Raw genomic sequence first — 27,574 nt, 5'->3', positions numbered from 1 at the left:
TTCGTATCATCTGCAAATTTACTGACCCACCCTTCAACTCCCTCATCCAAGTCATTAATGAAAATTCGGTTCAAACCTAAACAACGAAAAAAAAAGCGAGCAAAAATGATCGGACAAACAGCCAACCACTGCACCCACTTTACTTTCAAAACATTTATCCATCGGGAACAAATGTGGCTAAGATAACACGGAAGGGAGGAAGCCTTATTTTTCTATACTGTAAAACCAGCGCCTCAGATGAATGGCCCGCATGGCGAGCCTGCATCTCTCGATGGTCTTTTACTTTCTGACTCGGTGCTCCCCGTCCTCGGTGCCATGGCGTGAAGATCGCCGGGGAGGGGAGCCACGTCTCAGCGAAGACAAACAGCCGCCCGACGCCGCGGAAGCTTCTAGTCGCCTCTCGGAACTTGTCAGGGCGTCCGCGGTCGCCATGGCGACGGAGGCGGGGCGGCGGCCCGGGCGGCCGCTGCTGCGAATGTCTGGAAGGCTGGAGAATGCGGATGAGAGCGCGCGTGCGCACGGGGGCGGCGCGAGGCGAGGGCATGGTGACAGTTTCTGGAACTTTCCTCCACGCCGAGCTGGGTGTTTAAAGTGGAGGGGAGAAGCGGCGGGGTCAGCGCAGCGGGGAGCGGCTGGACAGGGGCGGAAAAAGGCTCGGACAAAGAAAGGAAGATAGATAGTGAAGTCGTGTCTGCCGGCTTGAGATTGAAATAAAGATGTCGGTGGTCGGCTTTGATATTGGATCGCAGACCTGCTACATCGCCATCGCCAGAGCGGGAGGCATCGAGACCATCGCCAATGAGTTCAGTGACAGATGTACCCCGTAAGTCACTTCACTGAAGGCTTTAAACAACCGCAGTTCTCATCATTTCTGTTACCCTGAAAGTGTTGCTGGAATATCTCCCCCTCTTTGGACGGATTCACGTGTTGAGTGCAATATTTGCCCCATAATCATTTCTTTTTGTTCCTGTCACACTTTGTTTAAATTTAGCCAGCAGAGTTGTTCAGGTTTTCTCTCTCAGTCATACAAGACTTCGTGGATTTCCTGGATTTTTTTTCTCCATTTTATCAACATTTCCGAGTTCAGCGAAAACAAGAAGCTGAAGCGCAAAATGATGCTGTCGTGCAGGGAGGGGAAAGGCTTCCTCGCTCACATTTGTTCTTATCTTTTTCGAATTAAAAGAACAATTATAAGATTGGGAATCTCACCGTGATTTTTCTTAATTAAATTGGAAGTTCTGCTTGAAATGTGGATTGGATGAAGAATGTGGGAAATTTCTAGAAGGGAGGAAATGGGACCTCTGCAGGAAGAAATGTCATTGTCACTTTTTTTTGTGAGTTGGGTTCTGATCAACTTTGAAGTCTGAAAATAATTCAGGATAACACTTTAACTGTTGTAGTGTTGTTACTGGTGGGTTGACACAACAGCCAGCTAATAGCTTATTTTGTTTTTTATCAAATTATAATGTACAGTTGATGATTAACACTATTGGTGGTCATAAATTATGAGCGTTTTATTCATTTGGATAGTGGGGTCACTTCAGACCTCAAGTGCTGGTTGTCCGTACTCTTAAGAGTCTCCCCAGACCTAGGTAAGTGTCCCATGGCTAACCACTCCGAGCTATACAGAGATAAACTAGTGACTTTTCAGTGGTATTGGCGAAGAGAAAGAACATAAGAACTAGGTGCAGGGTGAAGGCAAATCAGCCCCTCGAGCCTGCTCCACCATTCAATACGATTATGGTTGAGAGACCACAAGGGCTGAATTTTCCGTTCTGAAGACAAAGGCCCGGATTCCCTGGCCACATCCACCTGGTGACTGGAGAATCCTGCCCGAGGTTGATGGGTGTCTCAATTGTCCGGGACTCATCCGTGGCGTGCTTGCGGCAGGGCAGAAGAATCCAGCCCGAAGGGTGCAACTCTCTGGAAAGATTTCTTAATGTAGTAGCAAGTGGGAACAGCCGCAAGATTCCCGACGCTTGGCTCAATGAGGCTGGCAATGATATTCAATGTTAATTGATCCACTCAATGAGACCCCACGGGCTTCATGCCGCAAATGAATGCTCGCCAGCCGATTCACTGGGACCGAGCCCGCTAACGAGGTCAAGCAGCACTTGACACTGCTTACTGCACTCCCTTCGCAACCATGGCGCCGAGAAGACTGGCCCCAAGGTTTGAAGACGTGGATCTGGGGAGGCTCCTAGATGTGGCCGAGGCCAGGAGGGATGTCCCCCCCCGCCTCCCCCCAAAGAGCCCCAGAGGGTGAGCCACAGGGCAGCCACTGCTGCCTGGGATGAACTGACAGCGGCTGGCAGCTTGGGAAGTATAGTCAGAAGATTGGCCTCCAGTGCCGTAAGAAAGGCAACAACCAGGCGATTTGCCACCAAATCCCCACCCCCCAAACCTTAATAGCCACTTAACCATACAAGGCAAGCTTTCTATAATATCTGTTTCTCAATGACTTGAGTTTGCCCAAACATAGTGGTCATATGGTTACAGGTGGATGGCACCTCCTGTGGTTACAGTAGGGGCAGAAAGAAAATGTTGTTTGGCACATCAGTGAGGCTGCCACAATGATGGTAATGTCAGCAACAATCTCTTGGCAGTCCCTTGGGACCGAGGATGACTTGGTTCCACTCCAGTTCGATTTGGATCTCTCGACCATTTATGCGAGATCCACATACAGGACACCTCTCCTTGAGAGCTGTGTAAGTGAGTTGTTTGTGCCGTTGCTCCAACAATTCAAACTTTGCCTTTGTGTTTCTGACGAAGTCTCTCGTTAGTTGGTGCCCTCTCAAATGAACCTTCTTCATTTTGGTCGGTAACAGGGAAGGGATTCCCATGAGCCTGAGAGGATGTTTGATTCTTTGGGAATAAAGGTTTCAGCTGTCCTCCTGGGAGTCTCCTACTATGACCGAGTTTGGAATAGTTGCTTGGTGGCAGGTACAAATGGCATAGCCTGCCCATTGGAGCTGGTAGTACCTTGGTAGTGCATTTGGCATCGGAGAGGATGTTGCTTTTGGATTGCCTTGTCTTGCCACTGGATGTGGAGGATTTTGGGAATTGTGAAGGCACTACTCAAATCTGTTTGAAGTGCCTACTTACTGTAGGTTGTCTATCACTACTGATAGATAAATATGATCTTAGTCTTGGATTTGAGTTCCTTTTTTGTTTCCTCAGTCAGTGGAAGACAGCAGCAGCAAAGACCTGTGAAAAGTCAAATAAGTTAGTTAAGGAGATAAAGACCAGGTGGTGTCACTGCCTGTGGATCCTCTAGAAATGGATGTTGTGAAGAAGCTGCACTTCAGAAGCGAAGCATTGCTGACTTATATCAACTTTGTAACAGGAATTGGGACTATGACAGGTTGCATTAACAACATCCCAATAGTTTACTGTCAATATGGCATCAAGCAGCACATTTTCCCTGTAGGAGCAGAAGTAGGCCATTTGGCGCATAAGTCTACGCCTCCATCCAAAGAGATTATGACAGATCTTTTCATTCTCCACATTTTCATTAAATAAACAACAAAAGAGAACCAATAAGAACAAATTATCCACTTTTTAAAGAAAACCTTTGTCAAAAAGACCGGCAGGCACTGAAATAAAAACAAAAATCGCTGCATCACATTCACTTGATTGCCTGCACCCCAAAGACGAAGGCTATCCCACCTTGCCAAATCCACTTTCACCCTCCCCACCAAGCTAGTAAAATTGTACCTACGGAGCCCCCCCCCCCCAGTCCCGTGCCACCCGCACCCCCCAAAGATCTAAAGTGGATTGCTGTCCTGTGGAAAGGCAGCCCTCCCACCCCCAGCCGGGACAGCACAAAGTATTCATTCTCTTCCAGGTTTCCCTATGTCTTCCCCTCCCCCCACAAACCCTGAGCTCCTCAGCGTGAAGGCCAAAGGCTAAATCACTAACAGAGGGGTCTTAGGACACCCCTGCCTGGTCCCCAGTGCAGAGCAATGTACCCCAAACTCGTATTGTTTTTGCAGACACTCGCCCTTGATTCCTTATATAATAGCTCCATGATACTCGGCCTGATCCCAAACCCATTAAGAACTGCAATCCATTATCCTCTAGTAAACATTGTGAATCGAAGAGAACATTTGAGTGCTCCCGCTCCCTCAGGTGCAAGAACCTCCATGGGTCCACCCCTCCCATCTCCTTCATAAGCCCAGTCAGTGCCTTACCCTGGGCAAGCGAGCGCAGCTGTGACCGATCCAACCTTGGCTCTTGCACCAAGTTCCAGCCCCCTCCCACTATTAGCTTGTGCGAATCCAAGTCCAGAATGGCCACAAACACTTTCCTCACAAACCCTGCATCATCACAGATGGGGCCATACACACACTGCAACACCACCAGCCTCCCCCCCCCCCCCCGCCCAACACTTTCCTCTCAAACCCTGCCTGCATCATCACCGATGAGGCCATACACACTTGGCAATGCCACCGTCCTCCCCTCCAACACCCCTGTTACTATCACATATCTACCCCCTGGTCCGCCACCATCTTCTCTATCTGGAACCTCACTCTCTTACTGACCGATACCGCTATCCCCCCATGCCCTGCTGTTGTGTGCTGTACAGAAGAAACGCTGCACATACTGAACCCCTGACCTCAAAGGAGTTTTGCAACCAAGTATCTACCTGTTGCACATCCTCCAATTAGTCCTGAAAAATTTCATGTATTTGCAGTTATTACCAAGGAAATGAAACGGGAAGTTTCCATTCTGACGATTCAGAGATGAGTTGAAATCTCACCACAGCAGCTAGGGAATTTCAATTCTGTTCATTAGGACTGGTGTATCTTATATATGTATCAGAATGCACACTTCAAACCTGGCAGCCTAATTGTATTACTTCTGATTCAAGTGGCTCCAAGGCATATAAGTGGGGATGCAATTTTAATGTCAACATTTTAAAGGGCGCGGTGGCAACCGTTCCTAGACCATCTCGCGGAGCGTTAGATGAAGGTCGGACAGCAGCAGCAGCAACCCAGGAGGGGAGGGGGGGGGACATCGTTCGTGGCGGGGGGTTTCTCTGGGGGGCATTTGAGCAAGAAAACACATGAACAATCCGGAAACTGACATGTACGGGAAGAATCCAATGTACAAAGTTTTGTATCTTATTGACTTACCATGTTCATGTCTTGCCACGCAAGTTCTTTTTCTTTTCTTTTGTTACGGGGGGGGGGGGGGGGGGGGGGTTGTTTGTAAGGTGGAAAATATTGTTATTGAAAAATTCTTAATAAAAACATATTAAAAAAAAAAAAAAAACATTTTAAAGGGCAATTCACAAATGGAATTGGGCAGATAGGAGAGGAAATTTCATGATGGGCCCAATGATGGAAATAAGTCGAGATAATTGAGACTTGGCAGGACTGGGTGGTAGATGTTATGTTCACGGATATAAGATGAGGAAGGGTGGCACAATAGATTTTTTAAAATATAAATTTAATATAATTTTTCTTTTCCAATTAAGGGGCAATTTAGAGTGACGGATCCACCTACCCTGCACATCTTTTTGGGTTGTGGGGGTGAATGTGCAGACTCCACATGGACAGTGACCCGGGGTTGAGATCAAACTCAGTGCCATAAGGCAACAGTGCTAACCACTGCGCCACCATGCCGCCCTGACACAGTGCTGGAGAGAAAGAGGATGTCCTTTGAGCCGAGGATAGAAATCTATTTTTATTAAAGAGATGGCTATTAACTATAGGGTCCGGTGAAACAAAGCACTTTGTCCGTAGCTGTCACTATTCTTGGACTGTTATCAACACACCGAGACATTTCAATGGAGACTGCATTTTTTTTTTTTTTTTTTGCTGCCTATGCTGCACAAGTTGTTGACATACAGTCCATATCAGAGACAAGATGGCTCTTTGTTGACGATGACCACAAAATGAAACTTTCAATGATACTCTCTGTATTTGCCATATATCATTTTCATGGCAAATATGTATCAAGCTGTTGTCATTTCCTCCCCCGTCACCCTTGACCTTTCATTTTTACCCTCCACTGACCCAAATGTGGGAAATGTGGCTGGTTTCTTGCTATTCCCTCAATCAGTGGTGTCATCCCCAATGGGTTGCCTAGTGAATGTTTAGAATTGAAATGATGTATAGGGGTGTCTCAGCTCCTGTTTTAAATTATTTCTTCTCGGTACACTTATTTTTGCTTTTGATATACAGAAATATGAAATCGTAATGAACTTTTCCACTTTACTAGGGCAGTTGTATCCTTTGGGTTGAAGAACAGGACTGTTGGAGTTGCAGCTAAAAATCAGGTAACCTTTTTTTCTATTCTCCGTATCAGTAAGATTTACATGAAGTTTCTGTGTATGGAATTTCCATGTTGGTCTTGAGTTAATAAGCATAGACGGTGTATAATTGGGTACCATTTAGTCCCCAAGTAATTTGTTTCCCAGAGTATCATGCATTACTGCTGTTAATACCTAAACATTCCTTTCCATGTACTGCTAGAAGGGAAGAGGTTCAGCTTGTAATCCAGGCTGGAGAAGAAAGGGAGAATGAGGAGACTGATGGCATCTGCAAATATACCAACGACAGCTCATGTCTTACCAGAATAAATGGTATAGAGTTTTGACCAGATACCTCAAATTAATTACTCTGCAATTGAGTCCTTGCAGCTTTTGGGAGCTGAGACTACTGTCTGGTGTAACAGTTTTATTTTGTGTGCTGAAATACATTTCAAAAATGTATTTAACATTTCTATTTCCTCACATGGTGCAACCTTAAAGTCATCCAGTTTTTTTTCTTTCAAAAGATGAGACATCTGGGCTGGAATTCTCCAGTTGGGAAATGATTGTTCTCCCACCAGAGATGAATAGCCTCTGATTTATTCTTGTGCTGCGATGCTAATCAGAGACAATTCACCATCCCTTGCTATGCAAACTTATGCACGGATCATGAATCATGCCGTCGGGCCGCTATTTTGAGCGGATGGTCTGATAGCAAGACCCGAGGCTCCCTCCCTTTATACAATTCTGGTCAGCATGCCCCATAAGAGAGACTCCTGCCTGTAAGCTACAGAACAGTCCAGACAGCGACAATTTTAAAAGAAAAATCACCGTTTAAAAAATTTATCTGTGCAATACAACTGCTGCCTCAGGCAGACAAAGCACCACCTGTAAGTTCCTAGAAAGGGAAAACCACATTAGCTGGATTCAAACCCCCTCAGATCTTTGATCTGCAAGGCTTTAATTCCTATCCATGTGGAATTGGTTTTACTAGACTGTGATTGACAGCTGGCTGCATGGTTTATTTAATCTAATTTCCCTTCACGCTTGAGTGGATTTGAGGTAGCCAGATTTGAAATGAACCACAATGTTTGCAAACATCCAGCTATGATTCACAATTCTTGGACCACGTCAAAGGCAGTTACGTGCTTTCTGCAGAGAAAAAGAAATGAGCACTTAAAATGCAGGATTTGGTGAGGGGGGTGGGGTGGGGGGGGGGGGGGGGGGAAGCTCTGAGAAGAGTAAAAGATGGCTCAGAGAACGGTTGCCCAACTAAAAAGGATCTTCGGGGAGCACCACTCCTATTTAGCAATGAGCCAGGAGCAGTACCTGCAAAAACAGGTAGGCAGAATGTGGGTTGAGACCACAATCCGATCAGCCATGATCCTACTGATGGCGGAGCAGACTCGAGGTGGCCTACTCTTAATTTGTATGTCTGTAAGTTTGTAAATTGTCGTAATAATGGGCAAATGAACACACAATGCCCAGGGAGCACAAATAGCTGTTTCCACTGTGACTGTTTCATTATGTATGAACTCCCCAAAATGGAGAGTCTCAAACTGGTACATTACAAAGAGGATCCAGATGATGAATCCGAACAAATTGTGTTGGTCACTACGGAGCTTTTTTTTTGTCCTGTGATAAATGATCGTTCCAGACTGTGCAGTACTTAATGGTGCTTATACTTCAACAGTATGTGGAACTGAAGTGAAAATTGATGCAGTGTTCAAGAATTCATTTAGAACATACAGTGCAGAAGGAGGCCATTCGGCCCATCAAGTCTGCACCGACCCACTTAAGCCCTCACTTCCACCCTATCCCCGTAACCCAATAACCCCATCTAATCTTTTGGTCATTAAGGGCAATTTATCATGGCCAATCCACCTAACCTGCACGTCTTTGAACTGTGAGAGGAAACCGGAGCATCCGGAGGAAACCCACGCAGACACTGGGAGAACATGCAGACTCTGCACAGACAGTGACCCAATGGGGAATCAAACCTGGGCCCTGGCGCTGTGAAGCCACAGTGCTATCCACTTGTGCTACCGTGCTGCCCATTTGCTATCGGTTTACTGATGACAACATGAGTGGTGCTTGTAAGCCACTCTACAATCATGGGGGTGGGAGCATCAATTTTACACCTGTCTACTTATTTCAAACCGACACAGGCAGATTGTGAATTGTGATCCCTTTGTCCAACAAACAGGGCTATCAAAGTCCTAGCCTTAGTGTTTCTTGAAAATATGGCAAGTTGTAATGAATTGAGATTGCAGGAGCTTTATATATAAATACCAAACACATAAGGAGAAATTAGGTCAGATGATCAAGTGCTTCATCAGAGAAATAAGGAGTAGTTTAAGAAGGAAAGCGGTGGAGAGACAGAATGGGAGGTGTGGAGTAGGTATTTCATTTACAGGCACAGCTACCAGTTGTAGAGGGATTAAAACACCATGCTTGAAACCAGAATTAGAGTCAAGATATCCAAGGATTGAGGAGCTGAAGGAGATCAGAAATACAGAGAGCTGAAGCCATGAAGGGATCTGACAACCAGGCTGAGAATTTAAAATCCAGGTGCTGCTTGAATGGGAGCCTGTGTCGGTCAGTGAGTGCAAGATGAATGGGAGTTAGACAGAGGCAGCAGAGTTTTGGATGACTTTTGGTTTACGGAGGGTGGAGTATGGGAGACCAATTAGGAATGCATTGGAACAATGTTCTCCAGAGATAACCAAGGCATGAATGGGGGCTTCAGAAGCAGGCTGGCTGAAATCGGGTGAAGTTAGGTTATGTTACAAAAGTGGAAGTAGACATACCTCGTGATGGTGAAAATAATAATAGAAGCTCCTCTTGGTGAATAAAATGGGATACCAAAGTCAGAGGCAGACTTCGACTTTTGGGGGCCCCGCGCTCTCCCTCTTTTCGGGGTCCCCATGTCATGTGCCGCCCCTTGTGATGTGGTGGCGCACCCCTAATGCTTATGAGTTGGTAGGAAGTAGTCTTTGGAAATTGTGAAAAGAATTGGTGTGAGGATGAGCTAAAGTTCACTGCCAAAATCCTACCAGAGTAACTGACTCTGGGCAATTTCTGGGAAAGCCGGGTTGCCGATGGATGGGAAGGCAAGCTGGCTATCATAAAAGAGACCGCAATCGACCAAAGAGTGAAATGACACTCCAAAAAAGGCAGTAAATTCAACATGCAAAGACAACAAGACGAAGGATATTTCTTCCCAGCCCTGTCGCTCTCTGGCTGTGCTCCTGCTGGCTGCTCCTCCCCGATTCCGTGAGACACGATGTCGGCACTTGCCTGGCTTTCTTCGCATCTTCCAAATGCTGCTCTGTTCGACTCTCGCTCGATGACCGTGTGTGCTCCTGGCTGGCAGCTGCTGCTGGCTGCCTGGCCTTTGCTCTCTCTCGCCACCCAGTCCAGTTGCTGCTTTGTCTTCTCAGTCTCGTTGCTGCCTAGCCTTTTTACTCTCCGCTCTGCCTGGCTGACTTCTGGCTCTGGTTGATTTGCCCTGCTCCTGTTGGCTGCTGCTCCCCAATTCCCCAAAACACACTATGCTAGTGATTGCCTGGCCGCCGTTGCATTTCCTAACTGCTGCTCTGCTCACCTCTTGCACGGATGGCCAGGACGCGACCTGCGTTTGTGCTGCTGTTGGCTATGTGAACTGGTGACCTCTGTTCTTTTGGTTGGTTGACCGATCACCTTCCTCAGCCCTGACCTGGAGTCACCCTGCTGCTCCCCTCAAAGGCCATTGACCAGTGCCGTTTCCTCACCTCACCTTTGACGAAGGGTCATCTGGATTTGAAACAGTAAGAAGTCTTACAACACCAGGTTAAAGTCCAACAGGTTTGTTTCGATGTCACTAGCTAGTGACATCGAAACAAACCTGTTGGACTTTAACCTGGTGTTGTAAGATTTCTTACTGTGCTCACCCCAGTCCAACGCCGGCATCTCCACATCATGGATTTGAAACATTAGCTCTTTTCTCTCCCTACAGATGCTGCTGAGATTTTCCAGCATTTTCTTTTTGGTCCTCACCTCACCGCAGGCTTTCACCACAATGTTCGGTCAACGATCTCACTTTTGCTTCAGGCAGTCCGCCAGCCCGAATAGCTGAATCCTGGCTGCTGCTTTGCACCTATTGTAACCCGCACGGAGGTCACAGATTGTGGACTATCTGGTTCCCCGTGACCTCCATGGAATATGAACTTCCCCAGTAATGGGGCGGGGCTTCCTCTTTAACGAGGGGGGCCCCTCGGAGTATAAAGACCCCGATCTGGATTCAAGTCATGGAGGGAGACCCTTTGGGGAATGGGATGTTATTGTGTATGGAGAATAAATAAGTATTGTTGCATCCAGCCGACTGTTCCATGTGTTTACATTCTGCGCGAATTCTACACTGGCGATGAGGGTTAAGTGGAGCTGTCTTTGGCGCCGAATGCTTCGTAACCGGATCACTTTGTTTAGACCTCAGGAGGCCTCCAACCCACTAGCAGAGATGCCTCATATTGGAAAATTGGAGCCTTAGGATGCAGGTACGATTGGCGGCAGTACATTGAACACATGCAGTATTTTGTTTTTCAGACAAATGCAATTGTTGGGGACGAATCGCAAGTGATAATACTATGAACGGCTTGTGGTGGACTGGCCTACAGTATCATAAAAAGTTGGACCCACCTGGATGCGTGAACGTAGTCTTTTTCTGCCTTAGTAGGCCTTGTAGGGGACCACTTTAACCCCAAGCCCCCCGAACCGGTTCCGGTTTCGTATAGCCACTCAGGCCAGGACAAATCGACTAATGAATTCTTGGCCCGTTTGCGCAAACTGGCTAAAACCTGCGAGTTTGGCGCCACGATGAATAAAAACCTTAGAGACTGCTTGGTCTGCAAAGCAACAAAAATTTAAAGGGGAAAGCCACCTGAATCTGCGGTGGGCAGTCAAGATAGCCATCTCCCACGAGACTGCTGAGCAAAGAGTGCAAGAACTCCCAAAGCATGGCAGTCCTGAATCTAGGCGGCCTCATCGATTGCCATTTGGCTTTGCCATAACCTAGGCCGCCTCATCGATCGCCATTCGGCTTTGCCATTACCCAAAGAAACGGGCACTCGATGATGGGACCATTACCGCAGGCCGCCGACGCAGAGGCCCGGAGAACGCTGCCTCCTCCGACCAAGAGGACCCGGATGTCGGGTATGGGCTGGCAGCATGGGGCTGCCAAGACCAAGGCGACAGACGGCCCCATGAGGACCCACCCATCCACCAGACGTGACCATCCCCACGTGACCAGGCTTGCTATGTAGACGATGAAGATGTATCCTAGCAGAAGCTACACTGTGTAGCGGAACCCCGGGTTGCTCCGATCCGGGTTGCTCCGATCCAAGTTGCCTTGCAGGTGAATTGGCAGTCCATCCAGATGGAGCTCGATATCAGAGCGTCGGTCTCCGTGATCAGCCACCGAATTCTATCCGACATGCGGTCAGGCCTCCAGTGGCTCTGTGGGTCACCAGCGCCCAGCTTGCCACATATACCGGGGAAACATTGACAATTGTGGGTGCATCGGTGATCCCTGTTACATATGGGCAGCAGTCGGCACGTCTACCGCTGGTAGTGGCGTTTGGAAGCGGGCTGAGTTTGCTGAGCCGCGAGTGGCTGTGGCATCTCCAGCTGGATTGGCAGCAGGTCTGCCACATGGACCGGAAGAGATATTAGTAAAATTCCCTGACGTTTTCCAGGAGGGCCTGGGCACCATACGGAGCAATAATGGCCCAGATTGGTGTGGACCTGTTGGCACAGCCACGCTATATCTGCACCCGACCGGTCCCATATGCCCTTGAGGTCTAAGGTGGATGATGAATTGGATCGATTGGAACGTTTGGGCATTATGTACGGCATTGAGTTTCCGACTGGGTAGCCCCGGTCATATACGTGATTTGATGGCTCCGTACGCCACAGTGTCTCTCATCTGGACCGTTGCCCAAACACTCACATCAAGGATTTATATGTTAAATTTCAGTGGTGGTCGCACTTTTATGAATCAGGACATGAATCACGCATACATCCAGCTAGTCTTTGACCCTGGCTCATGATGTTTCATGACAATGAATACTCACCGAAGGTTATACGAATGTTCCCGGTTGCCTTTCGGTCTCCTTGGGATGTGCAATCTTACAGAGAATAATGGAGAACATCCTATGGACCATGCCCCGAATGGCGGTGTACCTGGATGATGTCCTGATTGTAGGCTGCTCAGACTAGGAGCATTTACAGAACCTGGCCGAGGTCCTGTGGCGTTTCGAGGGAGCCGGTGTCCGCCTCCTGCGGGAGGAATGTGACATGGTCAAGGCCATGTATCTGAGTTACCACGTGGACCTCCGTGGCCTACGGTTAATGGGATATGAGCAAAAGGTGGGGAGATAGATTTGAGACCAGGCAGAGATCAGTCGTGATCTGATTGAATGACAGGGCAGGCTCGAAGGAGCAGAAGTCCTAATTCCCATGTTCCTACACCCCGTTGAGGACAGGGTGCGGGCCATCCAGCAGGCCCCCGTGCCAGGAGGGCAAACGGAACTCTGTTCCTGCCTAGGCCTCGTGAACTATTAGAGGAAGTTCATCCCAAACCTGCCTACTCTGTACCCCCTCCGTTGACTGCTGAAAAAGGCCAACCATGGGAATGGGCCCGGCCACAGCAGGCAGTTTTCTCTGAAGTGAAACAACAACTTTCGTCCTTCAAGATTTTGACCCTTCGTTTTGACATGTGATGCATCTTTTTACAGGGTTGGGGCTGTCCTCGCCCCATCACATTCGCATCCAGGACATCCGCTGACACGGAGAGGAACTACATACCGGTCAAGAAGGAGGATTTGGTCATAGTGTATTTACCTCTGAAAAGGCCAGACAACATAGATACCAGCGACCATCAGCATAACAAAGTAGCAGCCATCTGCATACTGATGAGCAATCCCCGGGAACAATAAGTAACATTTTGGACACACAAAGCAAAGCCAGACTCCTCGGCGCCAGCAGGAGCCAACACAAAGGAGGTGAACGAGCACCTCAAGACCGCCCATCGATCAGGGAACCGCTGCAGTATTGGAGAAAATTGAACCAAGCGATTGGGACAAAGTCCAATCACTTGGGACCAGGTACAGGGTCCGCCCCGAAAGGGAAGCCTCTGGTGACTATAAGAGTTGAGCCCCAAGTTCAAATCGCTCTCTCTTCACCTTTGCGTCCTGCCCGGGTCACCCAGCAACATGAACCAACATTGACCGTGACCCATGCAGTGACTCCCGAACAACGTAAGTCTTAATTCAACGCTCGCTACGAGATAGCTACCAATCCGTACCAACTTCGAATCCCTCAGACTCAGAACCCGAACGAAAGGCCATTTGTTCCCCTGACCTGGTGGGCCAGTCCGAAGTTAAGTATAGGCCTGTTAGTTATAGAAGTAGCTTAGACGTAGAATTTGTGCATGAGTAGCGATTACTGTGTATAATGTGTTTTGATTTAAATCTTACTAATCGGTGTATTGGGTTATTGATCATTACTCGGACTTGAACCTCGTGCCGGTATCATAAAGATACCTGGCGACTCGAGAGCAAAGGTAATAACACAGAGAAATTGAACCAAGGAGAAAATCAGCAACAAAACGCCTGTCTAGTATATACCTGTGGACCCCACACAGGTACACCCAAGTGCCATCCCCAGGCGAAGAGAATCAGGGGTCCCTCACACCAGGATGGCACTCCGTACTATGGGGGGGGGGTTGTTATAATGTTATAACCCCCCACAGAGGTCTCCGGGGACACGCACTGTATGTTTCGCTGAAAGTCCACCTATGAACAAAAGTTATAAACAAACTGACTTAAATCTGAGAGGAATGGAGTTTGGAGCAGGGACAAAAAACAATGTTCAATCATTTCAATATTTATTTCCAGAAGCTTGTGCTTACCCAATATTGGGGGTTTAATCAGCAGTCCTGATTAGTTTAGCAATGAAGGTATCTCGAGGGAGGGGGTGGTGAGGTAGAGCTGGATGTTGTCCTGTGAGTACTAATGTGCTTTCAGATGATGCCACTAAGGGGCAGCATGTAGATGAGAAATGGGAGAAGGCCAAGGATAGATCCTTGCGGGGGCACCAGAGGTAATGGTGCGATAGCAGGAAGAGAAGCTATTGCATGCTATTGCTTCATAAAGTTGAAAAGACATTTGTATTCTGTTTATTTGTCTTCGCTACAAGTAGAGACTAATTGTAGATTTAATTTCAGTCATGTTGGCAGCAAAAATTGAGTTCTTCTATAACTGTAAATGTCAGTTTAAAATCAAGGCTTGTTAAGTCAATAAATTGACAAAAATGTTATCTGGTATGCAGTCGCTGTATCTGGTTGTTTCTGTTACTTTTCAGCTGATTACAAATACCAAGAACACCATAATAAACTTCAAACGTTTCCATGGCCGAGCATTTAATGATCCTCTTATTCAAAATCAGGAGGCTAAACTCGCTTATGATCTTGTTCCTACAAAAACTGGAGTTGGTATGAAGGTAAGTCCATTTGGACTTTGTCAACAAACATGTTTTAAGTTCTATAGATATAGCGGGATAACCGTATTTCTGTAATGTATTTCGTTTTGGCTTTATAGTTAATAAGAACTGGCATTGCAAAGAAAATATGTATTTTCTTCAAGGAAAAATTACGGGCTGGATTCTCTGGGCCCCCAGCCGCGTGTTTCTCAGCTGTTTGCTGGCGGTAGGATTGTATCTTCCTACTACTTGTCAAATGGGACTTCTCATTGTAGCCACCATATGCTGCCGGGAAATCCGCTGGCAGGGGTGCACTGTCAGCAGGAAAAGAGAATCACAATGACTGGAAAATTCCGGCCTACATATCTTTGCACTGCATGAAAATCTTATTTTAATTATTATTTGAACTCCAAGGACAATATTTTATTGCTGCGCTGTCCCAACTTGGGTCCAAGGCAAGCGAATGTGCATAACATCCATTTTTGATGTGAACCTACCTGTATTTTTGGAGATGGCTCGAGCCAATATTCATCACATCCAAAGCCTCTAACATCCAGCAGGCATTCATATGTCTAGGCCAGTAAGACTATAGTTAATTAGGTAAGACAATAGCTTTGGTTGGGTGAGTGCAAAGTATTTCCAAGGAGCAGGAAAGGTGAAATCTCATCCTCTGGGGAGATGCTACTTGCTCATTGTTTTTTTAAAAACAAGACGTTAGATTAGATTAGAAGATCCTAGAATGATGACAGAAAATGCATTATTTCAGGAAATAATGATCTCCCAAGTTATAAAATGTAGATGATCTGTAACTAGAAAGTGGACCTTACAAGTACGGGTATTTCTATTCTTAAACCAGCTCCTCGTTTAAGAGGCATTTATATAATTTTTTTTCAGGTAATGTATATGGATAAAGAGCAGCATTTCAGTGTGGAACAGATCACGGCCATGCTCCTGACCAAACTAAAGGAAACCGCGGAGAGTAATCTGAGAAAGCCTGTATTTGACTGTGTGATTTCTGTAAGTATGTAGGTACTGAAGATTGCAACAAGCTCATGCATTAAAATTTCTGCTCAAATTGTGAGGGTGGTATCTGACCGATGTCTAGGTTTGAGACCCGGATAATAAGCATCACAGGACATCGGTTGCAATCTTCCTGAAAGAGACCAATGAAGAAGCCACGTCTGGGACTGCTACCAAAGATGGCAGATGGCTGGAGAATAGGACAGGGTCAACTAGAATGCCTTAAATGAAGGGAGGGCCGCAGACTCACTATGAATACTGTGAGCTTCTGATGTGAATGAAGGGGAGGGCAGCATAAGACAGAATCTCCATACTTCTGATGGAACCTCCATCCAATTTCTCATGCCCAGCACTTTACAGTAAATCTGTCTGATGGTGACAAGCAAGTAATTGATAACACTTGCCTGTGATGTCCTGAGGATTGCTACTTTTTTGTCCTTTCTAAAATACATTTAGGATACCCAATTTTTATTAGCAATTTGCATTCAAAAACAGAACATTGCAAAAAAAGTACAGGAATTATAGTAATAATCAACACAATAGTAACGACAAAACATGGGCCCAAGCTATCACCATGCCTGAGCCAGCAGTCCCAGTTCCATCCTACATTATTTACATCAGTGTTTTTGTGTATTGTACAGTTTTTTTTACTGGGATTCTTGCCGCTTAGTGGCAAGAGTTACGCTCTGTTTTGCCCACATATTTACATTAATTGGCAGGACCCTTCGCCTTGTTTGCAGATTGTCTTTGTTTCGTTGGTGGGGCTGTTATAACTTGCCCGGATACTATTGGCTGGGGACAATTGGTTACCCCATGTTACTTGGGGAATATGAGCTCCCCCAATTAGGGTGGGGGCCTTCATTAGCACTGTATAAATAGGGCTGGCCAGTGCGGTTAGAGAGGGAACTAGTAGTGAACTACTGGCCCTGTGTATATATTCTTATAAATAAAGTTACTTTCTGTTTGACTCTACAACTCGTGCTGGATTCTTCATGGCCCTCGCAAGAGGGGGAGGAGAAACTCCTGTCTCTTCACCCCCCCCCCCCCCCCCCCCCCCCCCCGAGTTCTTGACGGAGGTCAAGCCAGTCTGTATTTCCAGTTTTGCCTGTGTGGGAGGGGCCTGTGTTCCTGTTCTTTCTCTGCTTTTTGCGGTCTCCCTTTTTACCCTGCCCTCCCCTTTCTAGTCCTCCCTTCCTATCCTTTGCCCCTCTTCCCTAGCTGGTCCCTCGATCCAGAGTCCTCCCCCCTATCTCCATGCCAATCTCCTCTCCTCCCCCATTTCTATTTGGTCTCAGAGTTTTTCGAGGAGGTCACAAAGGTGATTGAGGCAGGTAGGGCAGTGGATGTTGTCTAATATGGACTTCAGTAACTCCTTTGGCAAGGTCCCTCATGGCAGACTGGTACAAAAGATGAAGTCACACAGTATTAGGGGTGAGGCTGGCAAGATGGATACAGAACTAGCTAGGTCATAGAAGGCAGAGAGTAACAATGGAAGGGTGCTTTTCTGATTGGAGGGCTGTGACTAGTGGTGTTCCGCAGGGATCAGTGCTGGGACCTTTGCTGTTCGTAGTATATATAAATGATTTGGAGGAAAATGCAACTGGTCCGATTAGTAAGTTTGCAGACGACACAAAGGTTGATGGAATTGGGGATAGCGATGAGGACTGTCAGAGGATACAGCAGGATTTAGATCGTTTGGCGACTTGGGCGGAGAGATGACAGATGGAGTTTAATCCAGACAAATGTGAGGTAATGCGTTTTGGAAGGTCCAATGCAGGTAGGGAATATACAGTGAATGGTAGAACCCTCAAGAGTATTGACAGTCAGAGAGATCTGGGTGTACAGGTCACTGAAAGGGGCAACACAGGTGGAGAAGATAGTCGAGTGGGCATACGGCATGCTTGCCTTCATTGGCCGGGGCATTGAGTATAAAAATTGGCAAGTCATGTTGCAGCTGTATAGAACCTTAGTTAGGCCACACTTGGAGTATAGTGTTCAATTCTGGTCGCCACACTACCAGAAGGATGTGGAGGCTTTAGAGAGAGTGCAGAAGAGATTTACCAGGATGTTGCCTGGTATGGAGGGCATTAGCTATGAGGAGAGGTTGAATAAACTCAGTTTGTTCTCACTGGAACGACAGGTTGAGGGGCGACCTGATAGAGGTCTACAAAATTATGAGGGGCATAGACAGAGTGGATAGTCAGAGACTTTTTCCCAGGTAGAGGGGTCAAATACTTGGGGGCATAGGTTTAAGGTGCGAGGGGCAAGGTTTAGAGGAGATGTACGAGGCAAGTTTTTTTACACAGAGGGTAATGGGTGCCTGGAACTCGCTGCCGGAGGAGGTGGTGGAAGCAGGGACGATAGTGATGTTTAAGGGGCATCTTGACAAATACATGAATAGGATGGGAATAGAGGGATACGGACCCCGGAAGTGCAGAAGATTTTAGTTTCGACGGGCAGCATGGTCGGCACAGGATTAGAGGGCCGAAGGGCCTGTTCCTGTGCTGTACTTTTCTTTGTTCTTTGTTCTCATCCAGTGGGGTCCTGATTTTTTTTGAGGAGTCGGCTGTAGATATCGCAACATGTCCATCGCTAACCAGTCCCACCCTACCATTGTGTTCAGAAATGTGTGTCCGGGTCTCTGGGGGAATATTTTTGTCTCCTGACAGAGAAAGTGGTAGAGCTGCAGGTACCTGAGCTTGTTCCGTTTTGGGAGTTGGAGCCTGTGTTCCCCCAGGGTTGCCAGTCTATCATCCACATACATGTCCGTTACTGTGTCCCTCTGTCCACCCTCCATGTCTCAAAATGTGGCATCCATCCTAGCCGGTGTGAATCTGTGCTTGTTGCAGAAGGGGGCCTCTATGGACATCTCGCCAAGTTTGAAGTGGCACCTGACCGGGTTCCATGTTCTTAAGGTGGCTACTATCACTGGGCTTCTGGTGTGCCTGTGTATCTGCCTGTCTGGAGTGATGCTGTGGCCAGCGCCTGGAGAATCGTCCCCATGCAGGAGGCCTCCACTATTCGGACCCTGTCTGCCTCCGGTTCCCTTAGCTAGCCCATCACCCTCTTCCAGATTTGGGCCACTTGGATCGGCAAGTACCTGAACTTGGTTAGGTCACTTTAAACAGTGGTTTCTCCAGCTCCGCTCCTCCCTCTCGGGGGTTCAAGGAGTCCTGTTATCTTTCTCATGCTGGCTAGGGGGTTCGACACATACAAGAGCAGGTCATCCGCATAGAGCAAGACTCTATGCTCCCTGCCCCCTCTCTGTATGCCCATCCACCAGTCCGCTGATCTGACAGCAGTTCGATTGCCAGTGCGAACAGGAATGGGGATAGCGGGCACGCCTGCCTCGTTCGGCTGTACAGCCGAAAGTATTTCGAGCTGGTGGCGATCGTCCGCATGCTCACCGTAGGAGAGCTGGACAGGAGCTTCACCCATGTGGTGAACCCTGCCCCGAACCCAAACTGTTCAACTGCCTCCATTCTACTCAATTAAAAGCGTTCTCGGCATTCAGGGAGATGATCGCCTCTAATGCCTTCTCCCCGGGTGAGGTCATTACATTCAGCAGTCATTTGATGTTCACTGTTAGTTTTTAACCCTTGACAAACCCATTCTGATCTTCCACGACCACCTCTGACAGACAGTTCTCCAGGCGCCTCACCAGAGCCTTCGTTAGGACTTTTGCATCATTATTTGCATCCTCAATCGGAAACCCTGGCTCAACCAAAGGGTTCACTCACTGCTGAGGTTCTAGACAGAGGCGTTCAAATCTGACGACCCTGACCTATATAAGAAATCCAGCTATGACGTAGGGAAAGCCATCCGATACAACAAAAGACAATACCTCATCAAACTACCGAGGGCAACTACACAAACCCACAACGCCTATGCCAGGGCTTTCACAAGCTCACAAGCTACAAAGTAAGGCCAGGCAGAATATCTGGGGCTGGAGCATCCCTCCCTGATGAACTGAACAAGTTATCTATAGAGATGGCGACGTTCGGGGGCCGTGACCTGCTCGCTGCATCCGTCAGGCAGGAAGATTACATAGAATCTTTTAAAAAATCTTCTGCGACCCCCACTGACACACGCCCACGACCCACCCGCGGGTCGCGGCCCCGACTTTGAAGGTCACTGGCGTAGCATACACGCACCCTCGTCTATATCAATGTCTCCAAAGTGGAGATGGTCGATAGCTTTAAGTTCCTGGGGGTCACCATCACCAACAGTCTGTCCTGGTCTTCTCACGTTGGTGCAACAGTCAAGAAAGCCCAACAACATCTCTACTTCCTACGGAAGCTAAAAGAAATCGGCATGTCTGCATCGACTCTCTCAAACGTCTACAGTTGTGCCATAGAGAATATCCTATCTGGCTGCATCACAGCTTGGTATGGCAACTGCTCGGCCCAAGATCACAAAATCTGCAGGGGAACTCAGCCCAACGCATCACACAAGCTTGCCACCCTCACATTGATTCTGTCTACACCTCCCGCTGCCTCAGGAAGGCAGACAGCATTATCAGAGACCCCTCCCACCCAGGCTTTATCTTCTTCCAGACCCTTCCAGGAGGTAGAAAATACAGAAGTTTGAAGACCCGCACATCCAGACATAGGAACAGCTACTTCCCCACAGCCACTAGACTCCTCGACGACTCTCCCTCAGACTGATCTGTTCCCTATCCTGCTCTTGCTCATGTATTTGCTTTGTTTGGCCTCTTGTTCCGCACTGTAACCAATCACTTTGTCGATGTACCATTTGCCAGTGCACTCTTGTCATTTTTTTTTTGTCTACTTTGTACGTTCCCTTAGCCACAGAAAAATACTTTTTACTGTACTTCGGTACATGTGACAATAAATCAAAATCATTTAGGAGGAGTTGGGTCTGTATGCTCCACACTTGTCAGTCTGTGTCCTTTTTGGGGATCAATGAGATTGAGGCCTGGACCAGTGTGGTCCAGGATGTTCTTGGACTGGACTCGTCAGATTCCCACATTTAACACCTGTCTACCTCTTTTTCCTCCTGCTTTCTCCGCGCCTTTTCCTGTGTTTGCCTGCATTCTGGCTATTGCCCTCTGTCCTAGTTTGTCCTGTCCATTCTTCTGGCCGAACTTGTTAGCTTCCTCCATGCTCCGTGGCGTCAAAGTAGTGTTCCTTGCCCTGGTATGTAACCCAGAGCTTGGCAGGGTGGAGTATGCCAAACTGCACCCCACTTTTGTACAGGGTGGATTTTGCACTGTTGAATTCTGCCCAACGCTTGACCAGGTCAGCACCAATGACCTGGTACAAGCAGGTGGAATGTCCTTCCTACTTACACCCTGGCTCTTCACCCACCTCTGGATCTGTTTTTTGGTCTTGATATCTGTGGAGCCTCACAATTAATTATTGCCTGCAGTGGCTCTCCCACCTTGGGTCGCTGACAAAGTGACCTATGGGCGCTTTCTACCTCTGGGGACTTTGCAAAGCCCTCCTTGCCGTCCAGCTTCGCTGCTACATACTCAGTGGGGTTTCTCCTCTCCGTTCCTTCCGGCAGCCACACGATTCTCAAATTCTTCCGGCGCGACCTGTTCTCCTGGTCGTCGACCTTGTCTTTCTGACCAGGCTCGCCACCTCCTCCTCGAACGCCGCTTGGTCCGAGGGACTCTTCAGGGTCTCTTATCATTTTCTGGGCCTCTAGCCTCCGCTCCATATTGTCTATTGACACCCTCATGGGGGCCATCGCAGCTTCCACTGCTGTTTCGATGGCTGCCAGAAGGTCTCTTCTCATCTCCTCCTTGTGTCTCTGGAGCTCGTCAGCTTGTCCATCAGCTGCGGGGTCGGTCCCATCCACGTGGGCTGCTGGCTCTCAGACTGAGGTTTCCAGCTCCTCGTCTATGTTGGCTTTTTGGCTGGGCAGCTGACTTTTTTTCCCATCTTGCTTGGCAGTGTGGTCAATAGGGGGTTAGGCTGGGGGATCGTAGGTATCTTTGGTTGGGGTTAAAAGGCTGCAGGCGAAGATCTTGCACGAGAACCACCTTTCATGTGAACGCTCAGCTCATGGCGCCACCCGTTATGTAGGCTTCCAGACAGACAAGGCAGTAGGGCAGGGCAATGATATGGGTAATGATAACTAACGCATGCATGTACAGTGTATAAATCTAAGCGGCACCAACAAATTGGGTCAGAGTATGGATCAATTATAAAGATAGTATTTAAAGGTTGTCATGCAGTATTTGTCACAAGGTTGGATTGGATTTGTTTATTGCCACATGTACCAAGGTACAGTGAAAAATATTGTTCTGCATGCAACTCCGACTGATCATTCCATACATGAAAAGAAAGTACATAATAGGGCAAACATAAAATACACAATGTAAATAGATGAATTGATGGTGCAAATAGTAATAAACATACGTATGATGGCCATTACTGTAGCGTGGGATGTATTTTGGCTTGAGATGGCTCCCTCTTTGAATTATCCCAGCACACTTTCAACTACTGACCCAGGACTTCCATTTCTAAAGGTCCAGGATAGTCTTCCCTACAATGTGAAAATTTGGCCCTTGGTTGCAAATGTCGGAAACTACATATTCAAAGAATATTTGACATTTCTGAGTATGAATCAAGGAATAATGGGGGCTTGTAAAAAAGGAATTGCAATAATCGTGGCGATTTTAATGTTCTTATAGATTACATGAAACAAATCAGAAAAAGTAGTTTGAGGATGAGTTCATAGTGTATTTAAGAGTTGGCTAAAATGGACTACGATAATAGATTAAAAGGTGTCATGGAGAAGCAGATGCAAACGTTTAAGGAGATGCTTCAGAGCTATATTTGTGGAATATGTTTTTGTTTAAAGTCTCTGAGAAGAATGCACCATCCTTGGCTAACTAAGAAATTTGCGGATAGGATTGAATTGGAAGAAAAGTACAATACTGGGAGGCCAAAGCATTGGGACAGTTTTAGAATTCACAAAATAATAGAGAGAGAAATTAGAATGAGAGTAAACTAGCAAACAATATCAATACAGACTGTAGTATGTAAAAAGAGAGAATAGCTAAAGTAAATGTTGGTCCCTTTAAAGGATGATACTGAGGAATGTGGAAGTGCCAGAGACTTTATTCCAAGACTAGGAGGGGGGGAAAAAAAGAACTAAAGGGAGAAACTTAAAACATTCTCTGATCAGTAGAGAAAAAGGAAAAATAATGGAACTAAACAAGCATTAGTCCTTTGGGTCTTAAAAAAATGGATGCAAAGATAGTGGATGCATTGATTCCTATCTTCCAAAATTTCCTAAATCCTGGAAAGGTCCCAGCTGCTACTCAAAAGGAAAGAGGTGAAGTGAGAAACTATAAATGGAATTCTCCTGCCCTTCCTGCTGGTGGGATCTTCCGGTCCTGCCAAACTTGACCCCCACGAGATCTCTTACAGCCATGTGGGCAAGGAATGTAAATCAGCATCACCTTCGGCAGGACTAGGGCGGCATGATGCCGCGTGTTAGCATTGCTGCTTCACGTCGCAGAGGACCCCGGTACGATCCGGCCCCAGTTCACTGTCCGTGTGGAGTTTGCATATTCTTCCCGTGTCTGCGTGGGTGTCACCCCCACAACCCAAAAGGATGTGCAAGGTAGGTGATTTGGCCACGCTAAATTGTCCCTTAATTGGGGGAAAACAACAATTGGGTATTCAAATTTTTTTAAAAAACTTTGACAGGACAGGACTGGCGACAGGTAGGAGAAGGCTGCACATAAGGTAACTCCCGCCATGATCTTTATTATTTGGTTCCTGGGGATTTTGATTTTGGCCCATTGTATGGGGTAAGGAATTTCCCAGCCAAAATATATCCATCTATTGAGAAGGTTGGTGGGAAGAACGTTGCAGGAAATAATTCTTTGATGCTAGAAAGTCCGTAGAACTCAGCAGGAGGGAAGGCGGCAGACCCGGCCTTGGCTGTGGCTGCTCATACCACGGTAGAAATGCTGACTGAGATGATGGTGCAGGAGTTTGGGTGATGATGGAAACCCTTAAGTTGTCAATTGCAGAAGCACTTGGCTCGATCCGGGAGAAGCTGGTAAATACCTCGGAGCATGAAGAGCTGCTGAAGGGTGTGGTGCAGCCTTGTCGTGGCATGGGGATCAAATCACCTCGTTGGAAGCGCGGGGGTGGGGGGAATATACGGGTGAGTTGGATCGGGCCTACCATGTACTCCGGCAGAAGCCTCAGGCGAATGAGCCATCCTGGGCGGTGATAATTGGTTTCCACAGCTTCCAGGAGAAATAACAGGTTCTGCAATGGAAGATAATCAGGAGGTGGGATGAAAGCATCATCAAGATATACCAAGATGTCAGAGCAGAGTTGGCAAAGCAGCATGTGGCTTTTGATAAGGCAAAGTTAGCGCTATTCAGGAGTGGAGTCCAGTTTGGAGTGGTGTACCCGGCAAGGCGGAGAGTGACTTCAGTTGAAAGATCATTTTTTTCAATATGTGCTAGGAGGTGAAGGCTTTTGTCAAGGAGCGTAGACCTGGACTTGATTGAATGCATTTAATGGGGACAGTTGGGAGAGGTTGGTTTGAAAAGGGTTGTAGTTTGTATCTGTTGTATGTTTGGGATTGAGGTAGCTACGGTTGTCATGATGGGGGGTAGCGGTCAGTGCAACGGAATGGAGAATATATGGCCCCCAGATGTATTGTAAGGGTGTTGGGCTTTGCGTACTCTTCTCTAGCCGGTATGGGCTGGGGAGAGTTTTTCTTTGCTTTTTGAGAAGAGACTTGGGGTGGGGAGTTACCTTTGCTAGCTGTAAAGTTTCAGCTAGTGAGGTGGGAGTAGAGGCTGTAGTTTGTTGGACCTCTGTGAGCAAGGTTCAATGAGTCTAGCTTATTTGCTTGATGTGGGGAGGGAGCTGCGGGTTGGGGATCTGACTGGGATTAAGCCTTTTATATAGGGATGAGGCTGGTGACTGTCTTGGGTGGGTCCTGGGCCCGGGCCTGTTGGAGGTGGTGACCTTTGTCTTTTCTCTTTAGGTATTGGTCACACTCCAAACTCAACCTGGGCAAGAGCGAGGCATTCCCAGTGAACCTGAGCAGGGGAGGGATAGAGCTTGGGGATCTACCATTCAAACTAGTCCAAAGCAAATTCTGTTACCTAGGGAGCCAGATAGCCCATGACTGGACACTGATACACGTGTGTGTGTGTGTGTGTGCGTGTGTGACACCTAAAAATAGCTTACAATGACCCCTTAAACAATCCTACTCAACACGGAATAAAATACCCTAACTTGCTATCTTTATTCTTACTTAAACAACAAGAAAATAGACCATTACAGCTCTCAATCCACCTTAAATACCAATGGCACCGAATAATACTTGCTTTATGAAGTTATTCTTTGAGAAAGCGATCTCTTGACGCTGCTTTTACAGAACAAATCTGACTCCGGTCTGAACCCGTGCAGAAACCTTGGCTGGATGCCTTCAAAAGCGGTTTTCGACTTGCTTGTTTCAACTCCCCATTGTTCTCAGACAAGTCTGAACTGCTTTAAATACAGTTAATCTCTTTTACCTACCCTACAGCGAGAACAAACTGACTTGCTTGGTCTCAACTTCAGCCAGAATTAGAACCCAACTGAAAATGCTTTTTTAGAATGCCTGGTACCGTAGTTCTTCCCAGCAATTACACCATCTCACCAAGCTGAAAATTATTTTACTTATTTATTTTAGAGTACCCAATTCTTTTTTTTCCAATTAAGAGGCAATTTAGCGTTGCCAATCCACCTAGTCTGCACATCTTTGGGTTGTGGGGGTGAGACCCACGCAAACACCGAGAATGTTCAAACTACACACACACTGTGATGGAATCCGGGTCCTCAGCGCCGTGAGGCAGCAGTGCTAAACCCCGCTACCCTGCGGCCCAGCTGAACTAATTAACTCCCCTGGGAACCTCTTAATCAAGACAAAATTGCATTAGCTCAAGCATTTATAATAATTAATTGCACCTCAGGCTCCAGATATTTTGTTGGCTTTCAATCCAAGTTTCTTTTAAAAACATGACTGCAGCAGTCAAACACACTCTAACCCAGGCTTTTAAACCGTACTTCATCAAATACTTATAGTCCAATACATCTAAAATCCTGCATTCATCACAAAGTGGAGTGTTGCCCTTTTATTGCAAAAGGGAAGTGCTGTTATAGCTGTACATGGCATTAGTGAGAGGTGTGTACAGTTTTGGTCTCCATTATTTAGAGGGGGATATATTTGCATTGGAGGCAGTTCAGAGAAGGCTCACTGGGCGAGAACATACAACATAGAACTGTACAGCACACTACAGGCCCTTCAGCCCACGATGTTGTGCCGAACTAGTCTGAAACTAAGATCAAATAAACCTACTCCCAATCATTCTAGTTATGTCTTTACTCACCATGGAGTTTCACAAGTGTTTAGTTTGTTATTTTCTTTCAGCAGAATATATTTTCCCTCCACTCTGGATGCCATTTCAAACTTCACATTGTTCTACATCATTGTTTGCCAATATTGTTGTCCATTTTATTTTCCCAAGTTTTATTCTCAACTCCCAAGCATTAGCTTATATCCTGGTTCAATCTGGTACCCTCAAAATCAGTTATTTCTCCTGACTTAATTTGGTATTTGCCTTATTTCCTTCTCCATCATCAACTAATGCTTATGTGGTATGGTCACGGTTACTAAAGAAGTATATTATAACATATTATCTGTTCTGGTTCATTCCCCATTATTATTAAAGCTCGTCCCGTGTTGGTCTTTGCACATATTGGATTAGAAAGGTATCCTATACACATTGTCAGCAGGTCTGACAGCATCTGTGGAAAGAAAAGGGAGTTTGAGTCTGGATGACTCTTTGCCAAAGCTGGAGAGAACTGGAAACGGGGTCAGGTTTATACTGTTGTTTGGGGGGGGGGGGGGGGGGGGGGGGGGGGGTGGGAGCAGTGGGTCTGAATAGAGGGCCAACATAGGTGGAGTTTGACAAAGATGTAGACAGAAGGACAAAGGAAATGTGATGAAGGGTGCTGATAGTGACACATCAAGAGATTAGAATGTGTTAATGGCAGAACAAAGGTAAGCAGTGTGTCAAAGGACATCCAGGAACAGGGAACAGATGGTCCAAGTGAGGACGGGGGACAATGGTGAGGGAAAAACAAAGTTTAATTCCTTCCAAAGATTTGTTTTTCTCCACCCCACTTTAATTCAATGAAACAAAAATCTGAAGTTGAAAATCTAAAGATAACCATGAAACCAAACATCTGGCTCATTAATGTCCTTTAGGGAAGGAAATCTGCCATCCTTACCTGGTCTGACCTACATGTGACTCCAGATCCACAACAATGTGTTGATTCTTAAATGTCCCAGTGTAGCCATCTGGGATGGCCATGTCCCGATTACAAAATGGACACTTGCAAAGAATGCAGGGAAAATTGGACAATACCGAAAAAGCAAGCAGGTGCAAGGTCTGTCTGTTGATTAGAGCTGTAGCTCTCAGAAAGGACCGGTACTGCAGAACCATCTGCATACTAATGAGCCATCCCCGGGAACAAAAGGCAACATTTAGGTAAACAATGCTAAAACAGACATCCCGGCGCCAGAGGAGACTAAAACAAAGCAAACCAACGGCCACCTAGGACACGCCCAACAACCAGGGAATCCACCCCTCTATTGAAGGAAAATCGATAAGGACAATTGGGAAACGGCCCAATTAATTGGGGCCAAGTTCAAGGCCCACCCAAAGCGGGCAAAGCCCTTTTTGGGTATAAAAAGGATTCCCCAATAGAGAATCTCTCT

At 46.9% G+C, this 27,574-nt stretch overlaps 1 protein-coding gene across 2 annotated transcripts in view; it reads left to right on the top strand.

Annotated features, from left to right (window-relative positions):
* Window positions 1-577: 577 nt before the first annotated feature.
* hsph1 (heat shock 105/110 protein 1) overlaps window positions 578-27,574 on the top strand; it is a 114,112-nt gene continuing 87,115 nt past the window's right edge. Inside the window, exons 1-4 of one of the 2 annotated variants that reach the window (XM_072476983.1) lie at window positions 578-823; window positions 6,229-6,286; window positions 14,660-14,797; window positions 15,671-15,793. In XM_072476983.1, coding sequence (XP_072333084.1) covers window positions 717-823; window positions 6,229-6,286; window positions 14,660-14,797; window positions 15,671-15,793 — 426 coding nt within the window. In that variant the 5' untranslated portion in view covers window positions 578-716. The remainder of the gene's footprint in view (window positions 824-6,228; window positions 6,287-14,659; window positions 14,798-15,670; window positions 15,794-27,574) is intronic. The other variant, XM_072476982.1, reaches the window with a different exon arrangement.

Source organism: Scyliorhinus torazame, chromosome 15 (assembly GCF_047496885.1).
Source record: "Scyliorhinus torazame isolate Kashiwa2021f chromosome 15, sScyTor2.1, whole genome shotgun sequence".
NCBI lineage: Eukaryota > Metazoa > Chordata > Chondrichthyes > Carcharhiniformes > Scyliorhinidae > Scyliorhinus > Scyliorhinus torazame.
This window is presented reverse-complemented; position numbering and strand designations above follow the sequence as displayed.